Source organism: Haliaeetus albicilla, chromosome 3 (genome assembly GCF_947461875.1).
Source record: "Haliaeetus albicilla chromosome 3, bHalAlb1.1, whole genome shotgun sequence".
Lineage (NCBI taxonomy): Eukaryota > Metazoa > Chordata > Aves > Accipitriformes > Accipitridae > Haliaeetus > Haliaeetus albicilla.
Window position 1 is genome coordinate 59,601,133 of NC_091485.1, and position 27,310 is coordinate 59,628,442.

General features: G+C 35.7%; 1 protein-coding gene across 1 annotated transcript in view; it reads right to left on the bottom strand.

The window, feature by feature from the left end:
• Positions 1 to 27,310, bottom strand: part of CSMD3 (CUB and Sushi multiple domains 3) — a 760,948-nt gene that overhangs the window by 41,604 nt on the left and 692,034 nt on the right. The window contains exons 55-60 of the mRNA XM_069779925.1: positions 26,087 to 26,260; positions 23,069 to 23,254; positions 17,794 to 17,967; positions 11,424 to 11,606; positions 9,590 to 9,766; positions 1,230 to 1,409 (exon numbers count right to left, since the gene is read on the bottom strand). Of these exons, the coding sequence (XP_069636026.1) occupies positions 1,230 to 1,409; positions 9,590 to 9,766; positions 11,424 to 11,606; positions 17,794 to 17,967; positions 23,069 to 23,254; positions 26,087 to 26,260 (1,074 nt within the window). The remainder of the gene's footprint in view (positions 1 to 1,229; positions 1,410 to 9,589; positions 9,767 to 11,423; positions 11,607 to 17,793; positions 17,968 to 23,068; positions 23,255 to 26,086; positions 26,261 to 27,310) is intronic.

The window sequence follows — 27,310 nt, forward strand, 5'->3', positions numbered from 1 at the left end:
ATAGAAAAAAAAGTAAATTGTTAAGAGGATCTTGAGTCTGACATCCTCAAGAATCCACTGGGAAAATAACTTTAAAAATTGACGTTATCAAAGGTGAATAGAAATAAACTGGACTTGGTAAGATATTGGGAGAATTGTACTCAGCAAGGAACGTAATTGCAAATGGGGTGGAGATTTGAAATTTATTTGATCTGTTTTGATGAATTAATTCAGGGGAGGAAAATGAGAAGTGCTGAGCAGGTATGTAACCGTACTTCCTGAAAACAAAACAGAAGGAAGATGGATGAGAACAAAGTAAGTACAAACTTAGCCGACTAAGTTTTAAAAGAATACAGATCAGACATAATTAGTGTGAACTCAGAAAGAAAACACCAAAACAGTAATGCTGCTTCTCTACAGTTGTGGTATCAGGAAGAGTGAGAAAAATGACTCTAGAGAGAAGATGTTTGAGATGTTTCTTAGAGAAGTTTGTTCTAATGACACAGATAAGGTGGTCTTCCAGTAACATTCAGGTTTTTTGCTGTTTAAATTTTAACAAAGCATTAAAAAAATTCCAATAAACAGAAAAATCAGGAATGTGTTTAGTAAAAGAGAGAAAAGGAAGATCTTGAGATTAAACCTTTCAGTTTTCACAATAGAGAAAATAACATGAAGCAGAAAAATGTTTCTTAGGAAGTTTGCTAGAAGGATTTAGTCTTTTTGCTGAGTATGTTAATACAGCACAGTGATGCTCAAAGGTGCACATCTAATGAAGGAGGGATCAGAGAAAAATCTTAGTATTACGGATAGAGTAACCCAGAACAATTTGCCTTTGACAAAGTTCAGTTGTGTATATGTAGACCTTGCCCAAAGGTGTCTATCACATGCTTGAGTGGTCTTTTTGTAAAGGCAGGGACATATATAAGGTCATTTTTGGTATGACATGCTAGCATTAACAAACAAACACATAAATCTAAACCATCATTTCATATTGGCTAATTCAGTTTAGCAGCAAAGTAATAAAATGTTATATGAAGCTACAAAAAATGGTTCAACATACTGTGCTGGTATGAAAAATAAAAGGGAAAAGAAGCAAAGGATGAAGTCGCCATTCCTGCAGCCAAAAAATCAATTCAGTGTATTCATAGTAAGTTTTCATTTCTGTGGAAATATTTGGCTGACCCATCATGATAAACATTGGATGTAAATGTCATAGAAGAAACAGCTGACAATCAAAATAAATGTTGTACCTTTGCATGTTGGGATTACTCCACTCCACGTGCCATTGCTAGTACAAGTGCGAATTAAGGAGTTATTTGATTCCATTGTATAACCAGGTTGGCACATATAAGTAACATTTTGTCCAACAACATAATCATCACCATATCTCATGCCATTGGCTGGGACTCCTGGATCTCCACAACTGATAACTGCAAATAAATAGTTGAGGAACAGATTTTAAAACCTAAATGTGATTTATTTAAATGTGAGGGGGGAAAACATAGGGCAAAACTAGGAATTTATTGGGAAAAAAAAGGAGAAGGAAAAAGTACCATAAATCTTATCTCCATCAGAAGAGAAGATAAACATATATGTTATCTGAATTAGCTGCCAAACACAACATGTAGAGCTGTACAACAGTTATATTTGGAGAACATCAATACATGTGTTCAACAGTAGAAGTAATGGACTGTACAATTTTGATCAGTAAGATTTCAAGATTATAAAAAGAAAAAAAAAAGCAAGAAAAAATCCCTATGTCACTACCACCCTTTGATACCCTCAAATTTTCCTATCAGTTCAGAGTTTCATTATTAAAGAAGCAGATATCTATTGTTTAGTTTACTTTTCCATGGGTACATCTTGAAAGGAAACAGAGTCTGGAAAATTTAAGATATATGTCTGCAAAAACCTCCCACTCTGTAAATGCTCACATGGTTACTATGTACCCAAACAGATGAGAATGTTCAGGCAACGCCCAAACATGGGCCATGGCTTATGCCAAAATTAGGCGTACAGTACTTTAGTGAGTGGGATTGGTTGTAAAACCTCTTGTGACTTCTAGTGTCAGGAGATAATTTAATCTCCTGAGATTAAATATTCACAAGGAGTTAATAAAGAGTTATATCATTATAAACTGAGAATAATGTTAGAATAGGTAAGGTTCTCTCAGATCTGGTCAATTAGATCTATCAACTTCTGGAACAGTTTTCAGAGTCAGAAATCTTGAGAACCCTAGTGGCAATGATAAAAAGCTGTTGTTTTCAGGAAAAAAAAAACAAGCACCAGGAAAAAAAAAATGTAGTTCATACAACGTACAGCACCCGTGTGTTCTACAGTTTATGTTATAGTAAACTTGACAATCCCCCTACAGCATTTTTATTACTTCTGGAAAATTGTGGGAGGCAGTTTCCTGGGCAGAAAGCACATCCTGGCCACTTCTAACTCAATGCCAAAGCATGACCAATGTGAATGGCACCCTCTCTGTATCCTGGTTTCCAAAATGAGAAAACCCATGATGACATGTTTCTAGTGTATTCTGGCCAGGTCCATTGATCTAAGTAACTGGGGAAGTGAGAATCCAAGGTATCTAGTATGCCTGCTCTACAGTTTATCACAGTCTGAGTGAGCAGATACTAACTAAGCTGCATGTATCAAATCTTTAAAAAAAAAAAAAATCCCACACAATCATAGTCTATGGATACAGAAGAGATTATAAAACATACCACAGGGTTATCTGTGTTAGTCTAAAGGTAGCTAGTGCAATGATAAAGAAAATTGGAGATCAGCCTATTTTATTTTACCTAGTAACATGGTAATTTTAATTTTTTTTTAGAACTTAAAAAGTCATAGATTTTTCTTTGTCATTCTTCAAAAAATATAGAGCTGTGAAAGACAGAACTGTTTCTCTTAGTTATACAAGTATACTCAAATACTCTACATGTTCTACCTTTCTTTATTTGACGTATTCCATTTACTATCTTTAAGGTTGCAAATTCAACTAAAATCATGCTTGATATTTTTCCTGGTATGCTATTGTTTTGACTCGATTACGACATAATGTTCATGCCTTTATCCTTTTTTCCCTAATCCTTGTTTCATCTCTTTAGATTTCCCTGTATGAAGAATATTTCAAATCATTGCCTTATGAATTTAAGGCAAACACCATACTACATGAATGATCAAAGAGCTCCACAGCTATCAATTTATTTCACATTGTTGAAAACTACTTTTGTTGTTTATTTAAATCCTACTAAAACCGTGTTCTCAGATTTTTCATTCACCTTCCTTACAATCATTTTTTTTTCATCATTAATACAAACTTTTTGCTTCTCCCACTGTTGCTGTAATGATTGTACCCTTTCCTGCTACTGACACTTTAACATTGATCTGTTACACAGCAAGAGCCACCATGACTTTAGCAGATCTCTAGATAGTTCTACCTTCTCAAAATTCTTACCTTATCATTAACTTTTAAAGCCATATTTCAAAGAAAAAAACCCCACAACCCAGACCTGATTTTCTTTCATGTATTTTTGCCCTTTTGTACTTAAGAGTTTTTATCTTACTATAGGAAAAAGAGTTGCATGAAAGAAAAGACTTAGGAGGAAAAAAAGAGTCATTCCTCACATTACTGTGTTGTAACATTAGAACCGTTCATAGAGGTGGGTTAGGAGTGGTAAGGAAAAGATCCTTTTTCTCTTGTGTGTTACACTACAGCATTTGACTTTCAAAGAAAGCAAAAGCAGATGTAAGAAGGTCACCTAGATTTTACTGAGATACTGTTTTGTCATAAACATAGGAATAAAGCTTTAACTAAGAGAAATCTGCAGTAGCTACTTAGCAGGATCAGTGGCATTTTCTGAATTTCACAGATTCAGACAGTCAAGAGAATCACAGAATGGTGAGGTTGGAAGAGACGTCTGGAGGTCATCTTGTCCAACTCCCCTGCTCAAGCAGTGCATCTGTATTGAGTTTGCATGGCAAGGTTTTGGTAGTGGGGAGGCTACAGGGGTGGCTTCTGTGAGAAGCTGCTAGAAGCTTCCCCGATGTCTGACAGAGCCAATATCAGCCGGCTCCAAGATGGACCTGCTGCTGGCCAAGGTCAAGCCCATCAGCAACAGTGGTAGTGCCTCTGTGATAACAGATTTAAGAAGGGGAAAAAATGCTGCTACACAACAAGAAACTGCAGCTGGAGAGAGGAATGAGAATATGTGAGAGAAATATTCCTGCAGACCCCCAGGTCAGTGAAGAAGGAGGGGGAGGAGGTGCTCCAGGCGCCAGAGCAGAGATTCCCCTGCAGCCCGTGGGGAAGACCATGGTGAGGCAGGCTGTCCCCCTGCAGCCCAGGGAGGTCCACAGTGGAGCAGATATCCACCTGCAGCCCGGGGAGGACCCCATGCTGGCACAGGTGGATGCCTAAAGGAGGCTGTGACCCCATGGGAAGCCTGTGGTGGAGCAGGCTCCTAGGAGGACCTGTGACCCTGTGGAGAGAGAAGCCTGCGCTGGAGCAGGTTTTCTGGCAGGACTTGTGACCCCGCAGGGGACCTACACTGGTGCAGTCTGTGCTTGAAGGACTGCACGCCATGGAAGGGACCCATGCTGGAGCAGTTTGTGAAGAACTGCAGCCCATGGGAAGAACTCACGTTGGAGAAGTTTGTGGGGGACTGTCTCCCATGAGAGGGACTCCACGCTGGAGCAGAGGAAGAGTGTGAGAAGTCCTCCCCCTGAGGAGGAAGGAGCAGCAGAAATCTGATGATCAGTGATGAACTGATGCCAACCCCCATTCCCCATCCCCCTCCGCCGCTCAGGTGGGTGGGTAGAGAATCCGGGAGTGAAGCTGTGCCTGGGAAAAAGGGAGGGGTGGGGGGAAGGTGTTTTAAGATTTGGTTTAATTCTCTTTACCTTACTCTGAATTGATTGGTAGTAAACTAAACTAATTTCCCCAAGTTCAGTCTGTTTTGCTTGTGATGGTAATTGGCAAGTGATCTCTCCCTGTCCTTATCTCGACCCATGAGCCCTTTGTTCTATTCTCTCTCCCCTGTCCAGCTGAGGAGGGGAGCGATAGAGCAGCTTTGGTGGGCACCTGGCATCCAGCCAGGGTCAACCCACCACACCATGCAATGACCCAGAGTTGGACCACTACCACTTAAGTCACTGTGGTAGGCAAAAAACAGCTTAAATTATTGTAGTGATCCTGACTAGAAGACCATTGTACATTGAAAAGTAAGTGATTCACAATACAGGTAACCTGAGGAGCCCCAGGCCTGTGCTGCACTGTGCTGCACATCCAGCACAGCCTTCAGACCTGTGCTGTGCTGCACAGATCCCTTGGCCAGGGCACAACCTCAGTCAGCTCATTGCAACAGAGGAGCTGCAGGTAGCTCCCACTCAGCTGCACGTCCTTGCTTTTTATCTACCAGTGCAGGAAAAGTTCTCATAAGAACATTGTTTCTGTTTGACTGTAGAAATGATAGAGTTGTTTCCTTGTAAGAAAATCCTATAATAGCTTGAACAACTGAAATGGGAGAATCTTTGCTATGGAAAAGGTCTGCACAGCATGCTGCATGTGGGTCAGCGTCTGTTCGACGCTACACAGCCCAGGACTCCCAGTGTCTAAAGGGGTATAAGATTATCTATGCTATTTTGTTATAGTGTTAGCTCTCAAAAATCAGCATTTTCAGTGATACGCAAGAAGCAGCCCATTACTTGGTAGCTGCAATAAGTACAGGCTGGCTGTAAATTTTGATAACACCTGGACTAAACAAAAGTGGCTGTCCTGGTTTTGGCTGGGATAGAGTTAATTTTCTTTCTAGTAGTTGCTATAGAGTTATGTTTTGGATTTAGTATCAGAATAATGTTCATAACACACTGATGTTTTCAGTTGTTGCTAAGTAGCATTTAGACTAAGTCAAGAATTTTTCAGCTTCTCATGTCCAGCCAGCAAGAAGGCTGGAGGGGCACAAGAAGTTGGGAGGGGACACAGCCAGGACAGTGGACCCAAAGTGGCCAAAGGGGTATTCCATACTGTGTGATGTCATGCCCAGTATATAAACTGCGGGAAGTTGGCCCGGGGAGGGTAATTGCTGCTCGGGAACTAACTGGGCATCGGTTGGTGAGTGGTGAGCAATTGCATTGTGTATCACTTGTTTTGCATATTCCAATTCTTTTTTTTTTTTTCCTTTCTGTCCTATTAAGCTTTTCTTATCTTAACCTGCGAGTTTTACTTTTTTTTCCCCCAATTCTCTCCCCATCCCACTGGGTGTGGGGGGAGTGAGTGAGCAGCTGCATAGTGCTTAGTTGCTGGCTGGGGTTAAACCATGCTAGTGGCATATCCTGAATCTTCCTATTAATAGAGACAGGGGACAGAACAACCACTTAGGACGCTGATATGTGTTATGTGTCTTCTTAGAGTGGTGTTGGAACCCAGAAAGAAGGTGAAGACCTTGTCCGAAGAAAAGATCCTGGACTTGGGGAAGATCCTAGAAAAGGAAGAGCTGTGTGGAGACAAATGTTGGGGGACATCAGTCAGGGGATGACCCTGACTGTTAACACCTGAGTTTCATATGAGCAGTGGCACAGCATGAACCAACAGGACTTTGAACCCGTCCTTTCCAGGACAGCAGAGAGCTCCCCAAATGTAACCCTGAGGGGGAGTGAGGAAGAGTGAGATAATCAGGCAGGTAAAAGCTCTAAACTGCATGGTTCTTAAACGGACACCAACATCCGGATCCACTGTGGGTTGCTGTTTACTTTGTGTCACCTGTGACAGCCACTTGGGACAGGTGCTTGCCTAAGCTGTTCTGGAAATCTGCAATGGTTCCATGAGGTTCTATGACTGCAACAGGCAATAAGCAAATTTTGGGAAATCTCGTCATAGTAAAAAATGGAGAGAATGTGTACTGGTTTTGGCTGGGATAGAGTTAATTTTCTTCATTGTAGCTCGTATGGTTTTGTGGATTTGTGATGAAAACAGTGTTGATAACATAGGGGTGTTTCAGTTATTGCTGAACAGTGCTTGCACAGCATCAAGGCTTTCTCCGTTTCTCACGCTGTCCTGTCAGCAAGTAGGCGGAGGCTGCTCAAGAAGTTGGGAGGGGACACAGCTGGGATATCTGATCCCAACTGACCAAAGGGAAATTCCACACCATATGACGTGCTCAGCAATAAAAGCTGCAGAAGGAGGGGACATTTGGAGCGACGGTGTTTGTCTTCCTAAGAAACCACTACATGTTATGGAGCCCTGCTTTCCTGGAGATGGCTGAACATCTGCCTGCTGATGGGAAGTAGTGAATGAATCGCTTACTTGCTTTGCTTGCATGCACAGCTTTTGATTGACCTATTAGATTGTCTTTAACTCAACCCACAAGTTTTTGCACTTTTACCCTTCCAGACCTCTGCCCCATCCCACTGGGGAGAAGTGAGTGAGTGAGCTTCTGTGTGGTGCTTACCTGCCTACCAGGGTTAAGCCACAACAGCATGGCAAGGACAGTTAGGAAAAAAATGAAATAAAACCTGCCCTGTCAACAAATTCTGCTGGCACTGCCAATTCTACTGCTTTGGATACACTTTGAAGTCATTATAAGCAAATTGTTCCTTTACAATAGCTAATCTTCTTCAGGCATATTTTATAGACCTGGAGATAAAACTGGCAGGAGAAAGAGAGGGGACTGTAATGCTTGATCTGTTAACTAGCTATTTAGCTAATATTGTCCATTAACTCTTGCTAATTATCTGTTAGTGATTTAAAATTGATATATTGTTGTAAGAGAGAACATAGCAAGTTAAGTATGATGAAGTGTATTTTTATTTATTTATTTATTTTTATATATATATTTTTATTTTATATTTAGATGTGCTAGGGAACTGTAGAATAAAGGTCTGTAGAAAGGGACATAGATTGGACACAGCTCTGAGCAACCTGTTCTAGCTAATCCTGCCACAAGCAGAGGGGTTGGACTAGACAATCTCCAGAGGAGACTGCCAACCTCAGCCATTCTGCAGTGCTGTAAAATACCTCTCCATTTCTGGGTATTTTGGAGCTGCGGCTATTACCTGTATCAGCTTAGATACACATTGTAGCACATAGTAGTGCTTCCTCCCACCTTTAGGAATTAGTTAATAGTTAGCAATGATCAAAAAGGCAGAAATGAGTCAGGCTGAAATTCTCAGAGTTCTTACCTTTTTTGGTAAGATATTCATTGAACTGTTCTTTTAATATTCTGACCACTCCAGGGGATACATACCAAACTAAAAGCCCCTAAATAACATTATCACTCCAATAAACATATAAGGGGACATACTTTTTAGATGTGTAATCACAACAGAGAAAACTGTGTATTAGGAATGTCAATAGATTTATTGTATAACAAAGTTAAAATACTTATATATTAATTAAATTAAGAATATTTTTTCTATTACATATAATCTTCACAACGACTCTCTTTGTTTTATTAGGATACTTTCTCTGTTAAGACATTTTTCTAGGTTTTAAGCAAAAATCCCAAGTTTCTACCTGAGTAGTGTTTTTGAGAAGACTGTTCTAGCCTGTACTTCAGCTAAATGTAATTCTAAAATGCAAGAAAAAATATAGATGCAGTTACCATCACAAAGCACCTTTATCCTTGGTACAATTAACATGGTTCTCATTATAACTTTGGAAAATAATAAATAAACTAAAACATTGGGCTTTCACAGGTTTGCTGACTACAAAAGCAGCTGTTCACACGCTTACCATTAAAGATGGATTTAAAAACAACACAAGAAGGAGAAGTTTTCTTTATCAATCTTCTTACTTTTGGCCTCTATTTGGGTTGCTGTAAGTGTGTAAAGTAGCACTTTACAAAAACTAGGGTACTAGTTCAAAATTTAAGCAACAGTTTGCTATACCTCTGGTGAGGATATGTTTCCTCAAAATGACAGGCAGTCTCGTGTGTCACATAAATATGAAATTTTCATAATTGTTACTAAAAGATGAACTAGGACATGTAATAAAGCAGGAACAGATGGGCTTGAAAATAAACTGTTGCAAAATGCTTATTATGAATGTAAGAGAAGCTGAAATAGCTTCTGTTAGCTGAGTAACCAAAGCAAGTATAAGGTTAATGAAGAGGCCAAACAGAAAATGTTATGTGAGAGTGGGACAAGAGTTTTGACCTCAGAGTCACTACAAAAAGAATTCTCAAGCGTTCATTTCAAGGTTTTTATTTTCTGCCCTCTGGAAGACCAGAATATTATACTGCTAAGTTTTCACGATGAAGAAAAGCAATTAAATGAATAATGTCTGAACATGACATATCACCAAACACAAACAAGATTAAAAATATATACTAGGAAAGATTTGAAGTAGGTAGATCATGTAACCATACAACTCTTTTAAACTGTAACAGCAGTCTATATACTTTACTATAATGTGTCTGTCTTTAAAAAAACATATTCTTCATCTCATAGCACTATATTTTTTTAAAAGTATTTCATGTACAAAATTATGTATGAAGTAGTGCAAGAAAAAGCTGAAGACTTCATTTATTTCCATCCAACTTCTATATTTTACTTTATTGTCTTTCAGAGGAGAGAAAAACGAAGACGACTGATTAGAGATGTGTCTTACTTGTGCAGTTTGGCAAGGATCCAGACCATGTTCCATTGGCAGTGCATTGTCTTACAGATGATCCAGAAAGTATGTATCCTTCCATGCATGAATAAATTACTGAATTAGAGAATGTAGTTCCATCAATACGAAATACTTTTCCATTAGCAGTTGTTCCTGGATTACCACACTGCACAGCTATAAAGCAAAATGTTAAATATTTTTAAAATGTAGTAAAGATTATTTTTGAAATAGTAATGTCTAAGGACAATCCTGCTACCAGCAGTATTATGTGGTAGAAATCCCTGCTGTTATCCTGAAAAATGCAAGTTTCACCACCTACTGATAAGACGTGTTGTACAGTAAATAGCTGTTGGCATGAATTATTTGTTTCTACCCTTTTGTACATAGGGAAACACAGCCTACAAATTTAACTTTAAAATCTGCAAGGAAAGCTAGTTTAGCTGCAAAGACAAACTCCTGATTATAAGGAAATGCCTGATCTACAATTATCTTTGTAGACTTAATTTAAATCTATAGATGCCTTTAAATATACAGATGCATTTATAGCATCACCAAAGTACATTTCCTACCTACAGGATAGAGTCAAACCATTATTTCATAGGCAGGTGTAAGCCTGATGTTTCCCAGTTCTTCAATGCTTAACTTTGGAATTTGAATGTTTCTTTCTTATATGGTTATATATATACATCTAATCTATATGACCTAAACTAGAACAATACACCTGTGTGTGCGTTACACACACCTATATATATATCTATCTGTGAACCAGAACCATCGTTTCAAGAGATTTTTAGGGGGAAAAGAAACATCAAAAGTATCATAAAATGTAAAAGGGGTAATTCATTTCTGTAATAGATAAGATCAAAGAAGAACAGCAGAAAGTTCAGTTGGGCTAAGCATATCCCTTCAGATACCAACAAACACACACATGTATATATTTACATCATGTCAGGATGGCAATCATTCAGCAGAAAGGATATTACAAAACCAGTTTGTAAAATAAGTTTTTAAAATGAGATGACTATTTCGTACAGATAACACAGTCAACAGCGATAAAGTGGAAAATAAGAGTACAGGTTCTCAAGTTATTTGCTGCTTTTCAGGAAGCTTTACTTTGAAGAAGAGTCTGTTGGGAATTATTTCCTATTTTTGAATCAAGATAATTAAGGTAATAAATGATTTTGCATAAATATCCTGTTAGAGCTTTCTTTTCTGATAATACATCTTGTTTGAAATTTCTAGAATTATTTTTTCCAAATAAACTTGTTTCAGCATTTCATTTTCAGTTGGAAAATAATAATGTCAACAGTATTAGTAAATAAAATTTTAAGCCAATCATTTATGACATAGATGTATCTAGTGAAAGCCTGACATTGACAGTTTCCTAAAACTCAGCTCTTTTCTCTGAAATTCAGGTGTATAATGGCTGCAATTAAAGGTCAGGTGATGGTGAGATTTTTAAGGGAAAAAATCTCTTAGCAGAAATTGAGTTCTACAGGCCTTATCTATTTCCTTTTCTGTTTTGTTTTTTGTACTGGATAACATATATTTGAAACTAACACAAGATTGAGAAGAAATAAACAGTTCAGTATACTTTTTTTTTCTCAAAACTTTGAAAACATGCAGTTTCATGGGTGCCAGGAACTGACTTCAAATTTGTCACCTGATGCCAAGCCATTGCTATGGTGTAACAACTTATTCAAAACAAAGTTAATGGTCAGACCTCAACTGGATACCAATCACAACACAAAACTGGCAATGTAAAATTGTTTTTCTGATTAGCCTTTTTAACAAGACAGTTTAAAAATAGAGTGGATCTTCTGTGATTTACCCTTGCACTCAGGTTGTCTTCCTGTCCAACTTCCATTTGCCATACATGTCCTTTCTTCTGAGCCATGGAGGATATATCCAACATCACAACTGAAATGTACGGTGCTTTTAATTTTAAAATTGTTTTCTTCTCTAGACCCATGACCTGGGATACCTGGATCACCACAAGAATCAGCTGTATCACCTAGAATTTAAGAGTGCAAAGATTAGAGTAAATATGAAATATTATTACGATACTGCATTGAAAATACATGTTTCTATGTATTTATAAATAAATTCATATTTATATTTATATTTTTAGAAAAAACACATATCTCAATGGGTGTGAGTCCCTATAATTACAGAATTACCTGATTCTCAAATAATTTCTTTTTACTTATATTATGTAAGTACAGAACAGAAATTATAATTATCTCAAGATTCCCCTTAGACCATGCTACACTTTTGGTAACAAAATCATCAAACAAGAATAGGGAAACAAAAAGAAACCCACAAAACCTTGGTTATTTTTTATTTAAAATAACAAATTCTGAGGAAAACCAAGGTCCTGATCATAAATATAATTTTCTTGTTTGCTTATAGCAAGTGTTCATAAAATACTTCCTAGTTTTATGATATCATTAGAGTTGTAACAGTTTTACGATTCAATGAAAGCTTTAGTCAACAATTTTATGTACATCTGACATGAAGCATTTCCCTGATTTATAGAAATGTTGAAAGTTCAAGACTGCCCGATAGCTAAAATCTCCCTCAGCTAGAAATGTTTAAGCAAATTCCAAGATAGAGGGTTAATGTTTTCTACTATCTGTTGTATATCAACGTTAAAAAAAATCAACATAGTCATCATACTAATAAAAATATCTAAGATTATACATCTAAATCTTCATTTATGGTGAGAACTTTTAGGAAGCTCTAGGTAACACTGTATTTGCACAGAAGGTTAGTTGTTTAAATCTTTTAATATGTACTTAGGATCTGCTGGTTTATCTTTTTAAAGGTCTTTAAGCTAGTTTTCTATGTAATGAGATGAAGGCATATGGTATTACTGAGTTTCAACACAAAAGAGTTGAATTCTAGAATTCTTGGAGCTGCACTGTTCAGGTTTTCACCCATAGATATTTAGCTTACACTTTTCTGTGACAACTTGCAAATAAACTGAACAGTCTTCTAAACAAAAATAATTCAAACATTGTAATATTTTTGAGATCATATCTGCATTATTTTGTACTTAGTTACACTAATGTAAATAAAGAAGAAATATTTTATGAATCAGCTAGAAAGCTTTAATTCAACTGCTGAAGAATGTCATATTAGAACTTCACATTAGAGACAATTATATCAAAAGTTTTGTAAAATTATTTAAAGAAAGCTTTCTGTAGAATACCCATACTTTTCTGGTATTTATCTAAGCTTAAATAGCAGTAATAACAGAAATTCTTACATAGAAGTAGTAAACAAAGTTCTCTTCTCCGAGTACCCAGAAGACCAAAAGTGACAAACTCACTATCTAGGGGTTCTCTAGGAAGTTAGGACCCTGGAGCTGTAGATGCAGAGAAAAACAGAGCTTCCCTTGCCTTGGTTGGCACTGTATGTGTGTAAAGAATACTGTTGGAGTGACTGGTTGGACACATCTCTTTACTAACAAAAGCATGTACAGAACTGAATAGTGAAAGGAAGAAGAGTAGAACTAGCTTACTTTGCATTGAGAATTATGGTGTATGAGCAAATATTTAGTTTAGTCCAATACGTCCAAGAAGCTGACTATATTATTGTCACTTATGAAGGTCGTTCATGTGCCAACCTGCAGTTTTGTAGGTCAGGCTTGCTACTTTTTATTTCCTTTCATATAGGCCATGCTTCCCTCTTTGCCCACAAATCCATTGAAAAGCAATATAACGAAGCACCTCACAGGAGCTGATCTGCACAACTCCTATAGGCGTGTGGGAAAAGAGAATGCAGCTATGGAGTCTCAGTCTGAAGGCACATCTGGAGAGTCAAAGAAAAGGGCGGAACTTTGCCTGGAAAAGCATGAGAGAGCAAACCTGGAAGCTCACACTACCTATCCAACCCCTTGCTGAAGCAGCTGACAAAGTAGGCTAATTATGATCCACTCTCACTAATTTAGGAGCCAATTTTTATCATTACTTAAGTTAACCAAGCTTAAACTGACACCTTTCATTTGACAGTAATCAAACAATGTAGTCTTGCCTATTACATTGTGAACTTTTATAGCATGTATGTGCAAAAAGTACATGGTCCTATGAATTTTAATGCTTTCAGAAATAACAAATTAACTCAAGTAAGTATAAGGGTTAGCTGACTGTCTGGTTCAAAATCACAAACTCAAAAGTTTAGGGTCTTCCCTCTTTACCATTTCATTATGTGACACAGATCAGTAAAGCAGCCTGCCAGCCTGTTTAAAAAGCAACTGTAAATAGTTCCAAATTACAGTAAGTAAAAGAATTTTACAAGCTTTCAAAATACTTCATGTCCAAGCTACTTAGGTGACTTGAAATCCCTATAGTTTGAAAATAGTCTGCTACGTATTTTTACAGTAATTTAAAAATGTGCTAGATTAAGATTTTTTTGTTATTTCGGGAATCCATATTTTATATTTTCCAGTATTATTTATTTAGACTATGAAGAATTTGGGACAGGGCCTATTCATTATTCTATACTTGTAAAATCTCTACAGCAACAGCTCCATTTTCGGCAACTTACTTGGCATTATGCCTAAAATAATTTTATGATGAAAAAATGAAAATAGGCTTTTTGCTGTGCCAAGTATAAATTACATATTCCTCTTGTAAATGAAATCATGTGTTCTTTCCTAATGCCTAATTATTACCGTGAATTATTACTCTTTTAGTCTTAGGGAGGCTAACCGCCAGCTCTTTTGATTGAAGGTTACAGAAATAATTTTTCTAAATGACTAATCACATCAGGAAGTGACAGTGATATAATCAATGATATCACATTCAGAGATTCAACTAACTGATTTTCACAGCCAGTTATGAGCCATCCTTCACCCACAGGTGTAACAAATTCTCAGTTGGCATTTAATCTTAATGAAAAGGAGGGTATTTAGACCACTTACTTAAGTACACAACCATTGCTGCACTTAAGAATTCTAAGTTGCTGCAGATTTCTGACTCCAGCTGATATGCATGTAATGACTGAAAACTGTATTTCTGAATGCCAGTAGATATCAATGGGACATGACAATTCCTTCTAGCTCTAGGATGTGAAATATAAAGTGCCATGTGACAAGAAGTAAACTGTCTTTGGGATGATGCAACAAAATTTGGTTACCTTATGTTTGCTGACCTAGCATTTTCCATTTGAATTCTTCTTCATATATGAAAAGGACAAGCATGCTGTCTCTTTTGTCAGTCAAACATTCTATATTATTTATTATTAATATCTATATTTATTATTAATATGATTAACATACTGTATTATTTATTATTAAACCAAAAAATTACGAAGTTTAAGGCTTTAATATGTGTTAAAAATGAAGAAATCAAGTTATCAAGGCTAATAATGAAAGCTAATGATTCACATATTTTTAGATTAAAAATATGGAAATTCTTCCGGTAAACTGCAAATTATTTTAAAATGAGAAATCATTTCAGATATACACTTTGAAAACAAAGTCTTAATACACTTTGAAAACAAAGTCTCAAATTTTTCCTAAGCTAGAATTCTATTTTGGTATAGTACAGCTGAAGAAAATAACCATTTTTATTCTCTAACAATTTGATTTCCTGTAATTAACATTTCAATCTATGTCAAAGAAATGTTTCTTCATGTATTGAGAAAAATTAATTAGATCTGATTAGAGTTTTCTATCTGTGGATACAAAAATCATCATTAGAAAAAAAAAGGATTTTCATGTACCTCATGAATGCTTATCCCAAGACACTTGAACACTTATTTCATTCATTAGCAGGATGATTATACAATAGTTTTATTTTCAGGAATGTTTCTTTGATATTTTCATGTACATTTCCAGGTTTCCTATTTGTATTCCTTGATATTTTTGTCTGTTTCTTTTTTTTTTTTTAATTCACAAATTAGATTTTTTTTTTCTTATGAAGACTATGGAAAACTACAATAAGTACCCTTAGATTATACCTGAAGAAGATTTTTTTCCCCAAAACAAATAAGTATGCATACTAACTGTAAAAAACCCATTTTTTATTAACCTAGTTTGAATTTCCAATTCACATAAATATATCATTATTTATTAAGTAATATTACTTTACATTAAAGTTTGCTTTCTGGTGCATAGCTCTAAACATCACAGGTTGTAAGAACTTGATCTTTGTTCCCATTGCAGCAAATTTCCCTCTGATTTTATTTGAAGAAAGTTAAGGGATTAGATAAGATGTTCACATTTTCTAGTTTCTGTCACATTTTAGGTTGTAATAGCAGATTATTGAATGAAGAAGAACTCATAGAGCAAGATAATAACATTTGGATTGTCCTTGTCTGCAACCACTGCCTAAAAGTTTGCAGTGGAAGGTTCAGATACTGAAAAATTCTTCCAACCCTTTGGAATTTAGTGCAAGATTTTAACCAAGAAACACTATTTTAATATTTATTTTTTTACCATTTCTGTGCCATAGGCTGTAAAAAAAGGCATATTCTGAAACTGCAGCTGACATAATCTGTTTATACCTGAATACACTAAAGAGATGAAGGCAAGAGCTAAGAAAAAAGGATCTGAATATGTGAGAGCCCACCTGAAGTACTGTATCCAGTTCTGGGGTCCCCAGTAACAATAAGGACATGGACCTCCTAGAACAGGTCCAGAGGAAGGTACAAAAATGATCAGAGGGCTGGAACACCTCTCCGATGCAAAAAGGCTGAGAGAGTTGGGGCTCTTCAGCCTGGAGAAGCAAAGGCTCCTGGGAGACTTTACTGCAGCATTTCAATATATAAAATATATAAGAAAGATGGAGAGAGAGTTTTTATTAAGGCGTGTAGTGACAGGACAAGGGGCAACAGTTTTAAACTGAAGGAGGGTAGGTTTACGTTAGACATAAGGAAGACATTTTTAACGATTAGTGTGGTGAGACACTGGAACAGGTTGCCCAGAGAGGCTGTGGATGCCCCATCCCTGGAAGTGTTCAAGGCCAGGTTGGATGGGGCTTTGAGCAACCTGGTCTGGTGGAAAATGTCCCTGCTCATTGCAAGGGGGTTGGACTAGATGATCTTTGGAGGTCTCTTCCAACCCAAACCATTCTGTCATTCTATGATTCTATGATTCTATCATTCTAGTGGAAGATGTCCCTGCCCATGGCTAGGGGCTTGGACTAGATGATTTTTAAAGGTCGTCTCTGACCCAAACCATTCTATGATTTACTAACATTGTAAAGAACGTTGGATTTTTAGTGTGAAACTGGTATAGCAGTACTGTGAGATTTGTATATCGGTTATTTTTCACCTCTTGTTTTGGCATAGCTCTAATCCAAGAAAAAAATTGTTGCTTGTTTACTTCCTATTTTCTGCCTTTGAAGATATCGAAGTAGTCTGAACTACACAGGTCTGAATAAGGTCCAAAACCCCACTGATTTCTTTAAACTATATAATGGAAACATGAGCATGACAAGAAAGAACCTCCTCCTAGTATTTATTGAGAATTAAAACTGATAACATGATTAACCTCTATCACAATCTGTGTTTACATGCTCTAAGATAAGAAATGGGATTTAGCCAAAGCCCAAATTAGTGTGTGGCTTGGATTTCTGTTTTTCACTTGATCACTGCTGTTAAAGTGAATCAAACTGAAGTTGTGAAACAGAACATTCCTAAGCATTAAGTTGTTCAGAAAACATATCTTGACTTTGGTGAGGGCTAATCTATTACAAGGATTAGATGGCGTTCCCTCAAAAACCAAGCATCCTATCTTGAAATTATGTGGAGCCCACTTGGCCTTATTATAATGATGGATGTATTATGCAATTAAGATATATCTGAGGTGTAATCAAGTCAGTAGATATTTTGGAAATTAAAAAAAAAATAAATTAACCCATCATCTTGAAGAAATGCAAGGTTTCCCTGTGGAAATTAATACTCTCTTCAGAAGTCACACAGAAAATATTTTCAAAACAAACCAGTTCCTTTAACATTCTATTGAATGTGCAGTCTGCTATTAGTATTAAATGTCATTGAGAAAGCCTACTTCTCCCAAATTATTTTCTTGCTAAAAGTTTATATTCATTTTGATTTTACTTTTTTTACTTCTACTGAAATAGTACTTCAGTTTTATACATGATTTTTCCAGATTTTAAAATGGCCTTCTGATAAAATCAAAGTAAATTCAGAACAACTTCAGGGAACTCTCATTAATTAAAAAATATTACCTGAGCAATGAGGGACAGATCCACTCCAGTGTCCATTTAACTGACATGTACGAGATGACTGCCCTAACAGCAATCGTTTACCTGTGCAGCTATAATGAACAGTAGACCCAAACGTATATTTGTCTCCAGACAGGACCGCGTTAGGAGGAACGCCAGGATGGCCACAGTCAATCACTACAATGCATAATTATTGGAGATAAAAAAAGGTTATTATCACTGATCAAACAGATCATAGTTATATTTTTCATAATTCCATACATAAACTTTGTGAAGAGGCTGACCTTTTTAGGGCTTGGGAGAAGGGGACACAGTATGTGATTAGAAATGCAAATATATTAAAGACCAAAAGCTGTGAAACAAATGTTTGGAGATGTCAAAAAGGTATTTTAGATATAGATATTGATGTCCAAAGACACTCATTCATGAAGTTGATCATTATGGCATGAATACATGCACACACACACACAAATACGCACTCATGTATGTACTCTTCGGAGGAAAAATACAGGAAGACAGTATCTGCCAAAGTCACTGCTGAGGTGGGAAATATGCAGACCTTCATCTCTCATCCACTGGTCCCAAATCATTGGTCATGAAGTCTATTAGGTTTATAAACCTAATAAAGTTTATAAAGATCATTTTTGCTAAATTTTCTATGAACCTTAATACTAATATACTAATTTCATATTCATGGTTTTGGTTACTTAAAATATTGTATTGCATAAATAAAGTATTTGTTTACATATTTTTAACATAGGCATCATCCATTGATGTTAATTGCACAGAGACTGGAGGGAATTTCTATAGGATCCCAATCTTAGAAATGGTCATGGATAAACTCCACATCACTTGTTTATTGAATAAATTTTGATCAATAATTGTAGTTATTTCCATACTGTGATTAATTTTTAGTGCTCTTAATCTTGACATTTTTGTGATTTCCACTTACAGATTGCACGTAAGGGTATCAAACAGTTAGCTTATACACACATAATTTTGCTAACTGCCTCAAATGTCATGAAGTACTTAAACACAGAAAAGAAAATGGGAAAATTTAGCATGATATCTTTTGTCCTTTAGTTGCCTCTGATACAGAAAACTATGATAAGTGGCTCTTGCTATAAATGGTCAAAAGCAGTAATTTTTTTTAGGAATAAAAACCTGATCTAAAATCAGGATAACACCACTGAAATAATTTCAGCAGCCTCCTATCTACTGGAAAGTTGTATAAAGTAACAGTGAAGCTACCTTGGCTAGATCAAGAGGAAGCTAGCTACTCCATAAGACTAAAGTAAAATGACAAAAGGTCTTACACATCATTATGGAGAACATGATCTACATGGACAATGTATGTAATGGAAATGAAGTTCTGTAATGAAAAGAAATATTTTGTCTGTCTTTTACGATTAAGAGCACATATCAAAAATATACAAAAGAACCCCCCTCACATGTGGAATTAATATAGAGAAAACTTTAAGAATTCAGTGTAAGGAGTTAATCTAGAAGGAAGCTAAATATGTCGAGTTCAGGAAATGCAGTTAAAATTCATAAACCAAGTTCACTCTGTTCAAAGAATGAATCTAGCCTTGCATGTTTGATTTCTTTTCTTCTTACGCCCGTCCATGGCACGTGGCGTATCTTGGCCAAAGATATTTGTATTTATGCATCATGAAAACCACAAATTATAGCCGCAAATACCAGAGTACTAGAACAGCCCCCTAAATCATACAAATATAGTTTTTATCAATACTTCATCATCTTCAATACCATAACATTTTCAGCAGGATTTTTTTATCAAAAAAAAAAAAAGCCAGATCAGAAGACTGATCAGGGTTGAGGACGGATTCAGTTGCCTAGCACTTCAGATACAGTACAAGGGTTGTACAATACAACATATGACTAAAGTCATGCGTGATGATCTTTCTCTAATGATTATTCTAAGTCTTAGAGCTTTACATTTATACATGTGCTGATCTGTGTTCAATGACACATGTTCCCTTAGGAGTCCAACTTGCAAGGTGCAGAACATTCCTGACAACCCCACGAAGGATTTAGGAATGTGGTATGTGATTGACTGATTTTGTTTCCTACCTAGTGCCACTGACCCCTGTGAGCATTTTACAGGCTTGCAGGACTTTGAGTAAAATGATCAGAATGGTCAGCTTTACAAACTGGGCACTTGCTGTTAGCATGTTATTTGTTTAATCAATTACTTATAAATAAAATATACTATTAATTATGTATGATTGTAGAGAAGGCAAACTTAGAAGACTTAATAAAAAGGACTGTTGGTCACGGAGGCTTCAATGAAATGAAACTATTTCTTCTTCTGAAAAACATTCACAATTTTTCAGAGTGTTTTTATTATCTGTATTTTTCTTGATTGATTCTTTTGCTCTTTTCAGATGTTGTCATAGAGGAAAAGTTAATTTCATACTGGTACCTTACAGCATTCAGTTTTGGGCTTTCCTATACATACAGCCGGTAACCTTGATCTGCTTTTACAGTGGGAGGGACTTTGCCCCGTCAGTCCCCGTCTTGTGGTCCATCCACTCAAGAGGTGTGGGAAGACAGGTTGCCAGTAAAGACTGAGGCAAAAACGTCATTGAGTACCTCACCTTTCCCCTTCTCCATTGTTACCAGTCTGCCAGTCTTACTCATCAGGGTGGTACACTTTCTTTGACCTTCCTTTTCTGGCTGACATACCTACAGAAGCCCTTCTCACTATTCTTTGCATCCCTTGCCAAGTTCAGCTCCACCCATGCCTTGGCCTTCCTGACCCCACTGCTACACAACCGGGCATCATTCCTCTACTCTTCCCAGGATACCTGTCCCTGCTTCCACTGTCTGTGCATTTCCTTCTTGCCCTTTAGTTTGACCAGTAGGTTTCAACTCATCCATGCTGGTCTCTTGCCTTCCTTTCCTGGTTTCTTACACCTGAGGACTGAGAGCTCTTGCGCTCTATGGAAAGTGTCGTTAAAAATCTGCCAGCTGATCTAGTCCTGTTCCATCACGTAGCTGCACAGTACATTTTATAAGTGTGTAAATTTAATTTTACATTGAACTTTGATTCAGATTTAAAGAGCAAATAATAAAGGAAGAAGAAAAATAAAAGAGAATAATACTATTAATCTTCTTCAGAGTATGTAAAAATGTCAGATCAAATCATATTTTTTCATTATTATGGATAATTATCAATCAATTTCTGTCACACCAAAACTTCACTTTCCTTAGAAAAAAAAAGAGAAATTCTGAGAGAAAGATACGCTATTTGCCAGTGTGACATCTTAACAGCTATTTCTTTTTCCCTGAAAAATCCCCCAAAACAATATAGCTAGTACTGATTATGGATGAGATATATGACATTCTGGAAAAACAGAAGTATAAATTCACATCCTCTTCTGGTCAAATGTGATGACTTACAGTAAAATTACATCCGTTATTAGGTTAAAGCCTGATTAAATATACGTATGCTCAATTAAATTTACAAATGTTATACCCTAATTCTTGACTACTGAATTTAAAAATACACTTGAATTTTCTTTAATCTGTGCAGTTGTCAACAATTCTTATCATTCTACCTGACAGCTGGGAATGGTTATATATGTCATATTGTGAGGGAAGAAATGTCAGGATAGGGCGCTGCAATACAATTATTGAGAAGATGACACAGACACCAGTAAAAAAACAATCTACATTATTTGGATTTCAAGCTTGGAAGGTGTGGATTGTGTGTACTCACATCTCAGTTGCTTAAAAATAACAAATCAGAACATGTCTATCAGAAATATCTTGAGAGTACTTTACAATACAAAAACCCCTGATATGATCACTGGAATTCTTTGAGGTATATTGTCCAAACTTATCTTTCATTTTGAGTACATTTCAAATTTGAAGTATTTTACTAGGAACATGTGCCTAAGTAGTGTATGCCCCTGAAAGTCTTTAATTCAAAGGGGGAGTTGAAAGGGCATTATGGTACAGGCCAACACTGAATTCTGCTTCTTACAGGATTTATAGTAGCTAGAACTACTCCAGCTACAACACATTTCAAAGGAATTGAGTCACTTTACAGGTGAACAACTTTTCCTTTGTTACCATGTCTCTTGTCCATTTTTCTAGTGATATTTCAAAAAAAGGTATGTTCTTTGAGACTGGTTAGAGATTGAATTCCAGCTATGTAAAAAAAAAAAAAAAAAATCCAACCTGGGTCAAAGAAAAACATCCAGCAAGCCTTCCACTTCTTTTCCATTGCTCTTACAGTGGAAAAATGTGCAGACTACTTATCTCATCAAAGAAAGGGAAAACTTCCAGAACTAAAGGTTTTAACAGTAATAAGAAATAAAGTTTCAGATTTTTTATTTTAGAGAGATAATAGCAGAACTGGAGAAACTTCAATTAAGGAAGACTAATTACGGTAAAACTGAGAACTAATATCTACAATATTGCAAATATCAGTCCATGATTCGTGAATAAGGAACCCTTAGCCTGTTTTCTCTTTAATCTCTAGAAAAAAAAGCTTTCAGCCTTTCTCAGAGAGAAATTTTGATCCTAAACCAAAACTTTTTCATAGACTTATAGAGAACTGGGTAAACCAGTGGTCCCAGCCAATTTTAAAAACCTATGAAACATCTGTGGCTATATCTGCCTCACAGTTAGAACGTTGTTCATGACAAGCTGGAACAAAAACAACCTCCTTGTATTGATCCATGTGCCTTAGTGGACAGGGTGCATATGACTATGCTGTTCAGGTACATCTGGTAGTGTGGTAAGCTGAGGACAGGATCCAGAGGACATTTTTGGTGCTCTACAGTGCCATTACTATTTGCTTACTGTCTTCACAGATAGTCTGATCGTGTGGTTGTCACATGAGAAGTCTGGAAAGTACTATAGTGACATAAGTCAATAATTGGGTACTACAGATTTTAAATTTCAGTGTGATTATATTTGTAGCGAATGGAGGCCACGTATTGGCAAAGTCAACAGATATGTTTTGACCTTCTATCCCTGCTATCAGGGATCATTGTGCTGAAGCATTCAGAGATGTTTGTTTGGGTTATTACATTTCTCAAGGTTTCTATGTTACTTGCTACATACAGTAACAAGATAACTGTGCTACTTCAGCTGCTACTGAGACCTTCCATCATTACTGCACACACACAAATGTATGTAAATATGATGATTCTAACTGCTGTCATGAGACTGATGGAAATGTGTAAAATAATACCTATTCTAGTCCACATTCTTTGCAGAAGCATACACATTATCTACTTACTAATGCATTCAGGCAGAGGTTTGTCCCAGTGGCCATTTGGTTGACAAATTAAAACTGAAGATCCAAATAAAAAATATCCAGGATTACAGTCATAAAATACCACTGTTCCATATGTGAAATTTCCATGTTCGATTTTACTTTCTCTTATAGAATTTGCAGGAATTCCAGGATCAGAACAATTGACCACTAAAAAGAAAAAGAGCACAGACTTGACTCATACAAACACAGTCTACAAAAATGCTCTTTAAATGGTCTCCTATCCTTTGTATGAGAAACTTCCAGTGTGTTCCTACCCTGATTTTATATATAATGATGCTGAATTAGGAAGATGATATGAAACCAGGAGATGCTAAAACCAGGAGATGCTAAACTCAGAGCCAATAAAAGGAAATGTTTCTTCACGAAGTGTGATGATGCTGTAAAAGCATTTGCCACTAAGAGTGACTGAACATACCAATATATTCAATTTATACTCTGGCCTTGACAAAAACTATTGCACACAGATAGAAAACAGGTCATGGGGCTAGATATGCCTTTGGTCTAACCCACAGAGCCATGCAAATATACTTACGTTCCTATACAACATTTTGATAATGGAGGACCTTTGATGCAGATGTTTTGAGCTAAAGGGCACATGGTCAGTTAGGTAAGATTGTGATGATTCTGCTAGAACAGGGAAATATCCCAACAAATGGGTATGTGCTTTTAAAAATAGGGGTATACTTTGATGGTTAAGAATACTGATAGATTTTTTGAGTCCTCAACTTCTTTAGGATTCATATGTTTGAAAATGACTGAAGATTGATTTTTATTTTTTTTTCCTTTTTTGCAACTTACAGCTGTCTGGTGAGGGGAGTATAATACTTATCTTGGGGGTCGTGGAGATTTTTTTAACAGTTTCCATGCAATAGACTCTTCTGGTCAAGTAAACACAACATCACCTACTCAAAGTTACTCTAGAAAACTACAGTTCCTGTAAAAATTACTATCCCTATATTCTTATAATCAATTTCATGTTTATATGCATACCTGTGTGCAAATATATATATATCTCTGTGTGTATGTGCATGGATGTGTGTACATAAAAGTATCAAAATATGCTAAAAACCTCTGAAAAAAAGCTATTGCCAGATGCAATTTAAGATCATTTTTCCTACCTACATCAGTCAACGTAGTTATTTTATGGCTCACCTACATCTGTCTAGTCACTGTTCTAAATCTTGGAGTCTGCTTGTGTGGTCCTCCTAGCAGTTCGCAAATATTGGTACCACAAGACTAGAGTACATACATTTTTCAAGGATAGAAATAACTTTCTGGTTGGATTTGAGTTCTTTAACATTAAATGATAGGTCAATTTTTATAGTTACATTGATGAACAGTGTTGAAAATTTGTTGTTTTTTTTTTTTCCTGGAGGAAAATTTGAGCTATATTTCTATCCATCTTAATTTTTGTAGACAAGCATTTTATAACAATTGAACATTCACTTTCATGTTATTAAGCATGTACTTTAAGCAATGAAAATTTTCTATTAATAAATCTGGAGTAGTGAACACTTCAAAGAAAATACAAGGAGCTTTGACCATTTCAATAGTTTTCCACTATTATTATAGTTGGCTAGGAAACTAGCTACTTAGGAAAGTTGTAGACAGTATAACAGCAAGTGCAGTGCTGAATTTATATGACAATTGTAAATTCAGCCTTCACAAAGGAGTGCAGCCTTTTCTATAATATGGCACTTTAAGCAGTTTACAAATATGCAAGGTAACATCTTTATGTTTTTTTATTTACTTCAATGCAAATAGAACAAAACCATATTAATTAGAATTTATTTCACTGCACATTACAGACACCACTAATAATGTTGCATACAAAGTTGGTTCTTTTTAAAGTCTGTTCTAAAACCCATAGAAGATTTCAGGACTGTGTACAATTTCAAAGAATAACCTGATCAACTTATTTACTGATCCCTATAGGCCAATAACATATCAGACAGTTTGGCACATTACTCTGCAATACCAGAACACAGAGGTGATTTATAGCAACTGGACTGAAAATGAGATTTATTAGGTACCCTTAATACACAGTACATGTTTAGTATTGTAAATTTAAAAAATAATAACTTCTTATCAACAAAAAGGTCCTTGGAAATTTAAGGTCTGTAACCTATTTGGCAGTATCACTTAAGGCAAAGTGATTAAAGGAAAGTGGAGAACACCTATTGGTAGGAAAATATAGTAAATAAAGTTAATATAAATACATAACATGACTTCGGCTGTGTACAGATAAAAATCCATAGAAGCTGCTGGGAAGATGCTGAAAAACAACCAATACAATTTCTGCATACATGCAAGCAGATTACAGCAAAAAGTAGACTTTTCTAAATGAGAACAATTAAAACATTTAAAAAGCACATAACAACAGAGTTAAAAAGGACAATGGTGATAAAACCTTCCTAAAAGTGCTTATGAAAACTCAAACAGAACTAATTTCCTAATAGTCTTTTATTTTCAGTGAAAGAATTCTAAATATAATATCCAGAACTGTTGAGAACCAACCCAAATGAATTAGGCTAACAAATTAGAATAAAAATTTAAAAAGTCAAGATGAGCAGTTAGATCAATGGAAATGTAAAAGGAAAAAAAGGTATGTTTTCTTATGCACCTGTTAGAACTATGTTGGCTAAAAATGCAGAGAACATTATTTCAGGGTTTAAGCTGTTAATCATCTCTGCAAAATTTTGCAAAAGGAACTTACAGAAACCATTTTAAAAAATCAATACAAACTACAGACACGTAAGGAAGTTTCTCTGCAACAGTTATCCTGGCAACCTGAACGTAGAACAGACCTAACTGAAATATCATAGAATTGTAGAATCATGAAACATCTTCTTTAATAATTTGATGCCTATTAGTAAGGGAGGCATCATTTTGTCTTGATAATGTCCCTTTACATTCAGTTTATTTTTCAACCTTAATTTTCCAACTGAGTTTGAAATCTGTAAATGCTTGCATTCTTACCTTTGCATATTGGAGGTGGGTGGCTCCACTGCCTATTAGCCTGACATTGTGCTTTGGTTGGTCCTTGCATAACATACCCAGTATTACATGAGAATGTCACAACATCATTGAAGTTGAAACCATTTCCACTTGTTCTTCCATAAATAGGACTACCAGGGTGACCACAGCTAACAGCTAGCACAGCACAAAACAAAGAAACAAAACCCAAACAGAACATGCTGTTATCAATTCTCATTATTTATGATAAAATATATAACAATTACAATCATTATATAATAGTATTTTAAAGTTTTGATACAGTAAGATACTGAGTACCTTCCAGAGAAGATTCACATTTCTCCGAACTGAATAAGAACTGAGACATATTTTAGTAAATGCTCAAGCACTTATCTAAATATTTAAATAAAATTAATAGATTTGCCATGCAGTAATCAAGACAAACGAAGAAAACTTCTCTGAAGAATCAGGAGAAAAGCAAGCACTTGATTTTCATTACATATAGACTGAAATTGAAAAGAAATATTTCAGTGTGATAGTTCCTCAGGTATTATTTCTTACAAATATGTCTTACTATCGACTGACTCTGTTTTATCTTTGAGGCCTAAGTACTCAGTGAAGTTATAAATTTATGACTGGGTATATGAAACATTATGGGCACTGTGAAATTTTTCTTGTTTTTATACTAAACTGACTACAGAAGGTAAAATTCATTTTTTGTGCCCACAAAGACTAGATGCAAAAATAGTAAGGAAAATAAAATATAAATTAATTTTCCCCAAGTAAGTAAAAAAATGTATAAATATTTTCTTCTATGTTTTAAGACTTTCCAGTTGTTGATAAATAAAATGTTCTTCAGTAATTTAAAATGAAAAAAAATCACAGAATACATTATTTCTCTCAAATTCTTATCACTTTAGAAACTTCTAAACTATTTTTCTAAATTAATTTTATTAAATCTGACAAATACATGTTCTTTTTCTCTGTGTAAAATAGACATATCATGCTAACTCTAAAAGAAACCCATTCCTATAATCTAAATAAAATACAATTTTTAGCAACAGCAAAAAAGTGAAAATGGTCCTTAAGAGCTAGCATACAGACAAGTCACAGTATATTCTATGAATGAAGTTAAATTGAATTCTGTGTGTTCTACTAATATCAGTAAGTTATTTTAATTAAATGTGTTATCTTTATGCTACAGGTATCAGAAACTTTTATAGAAGG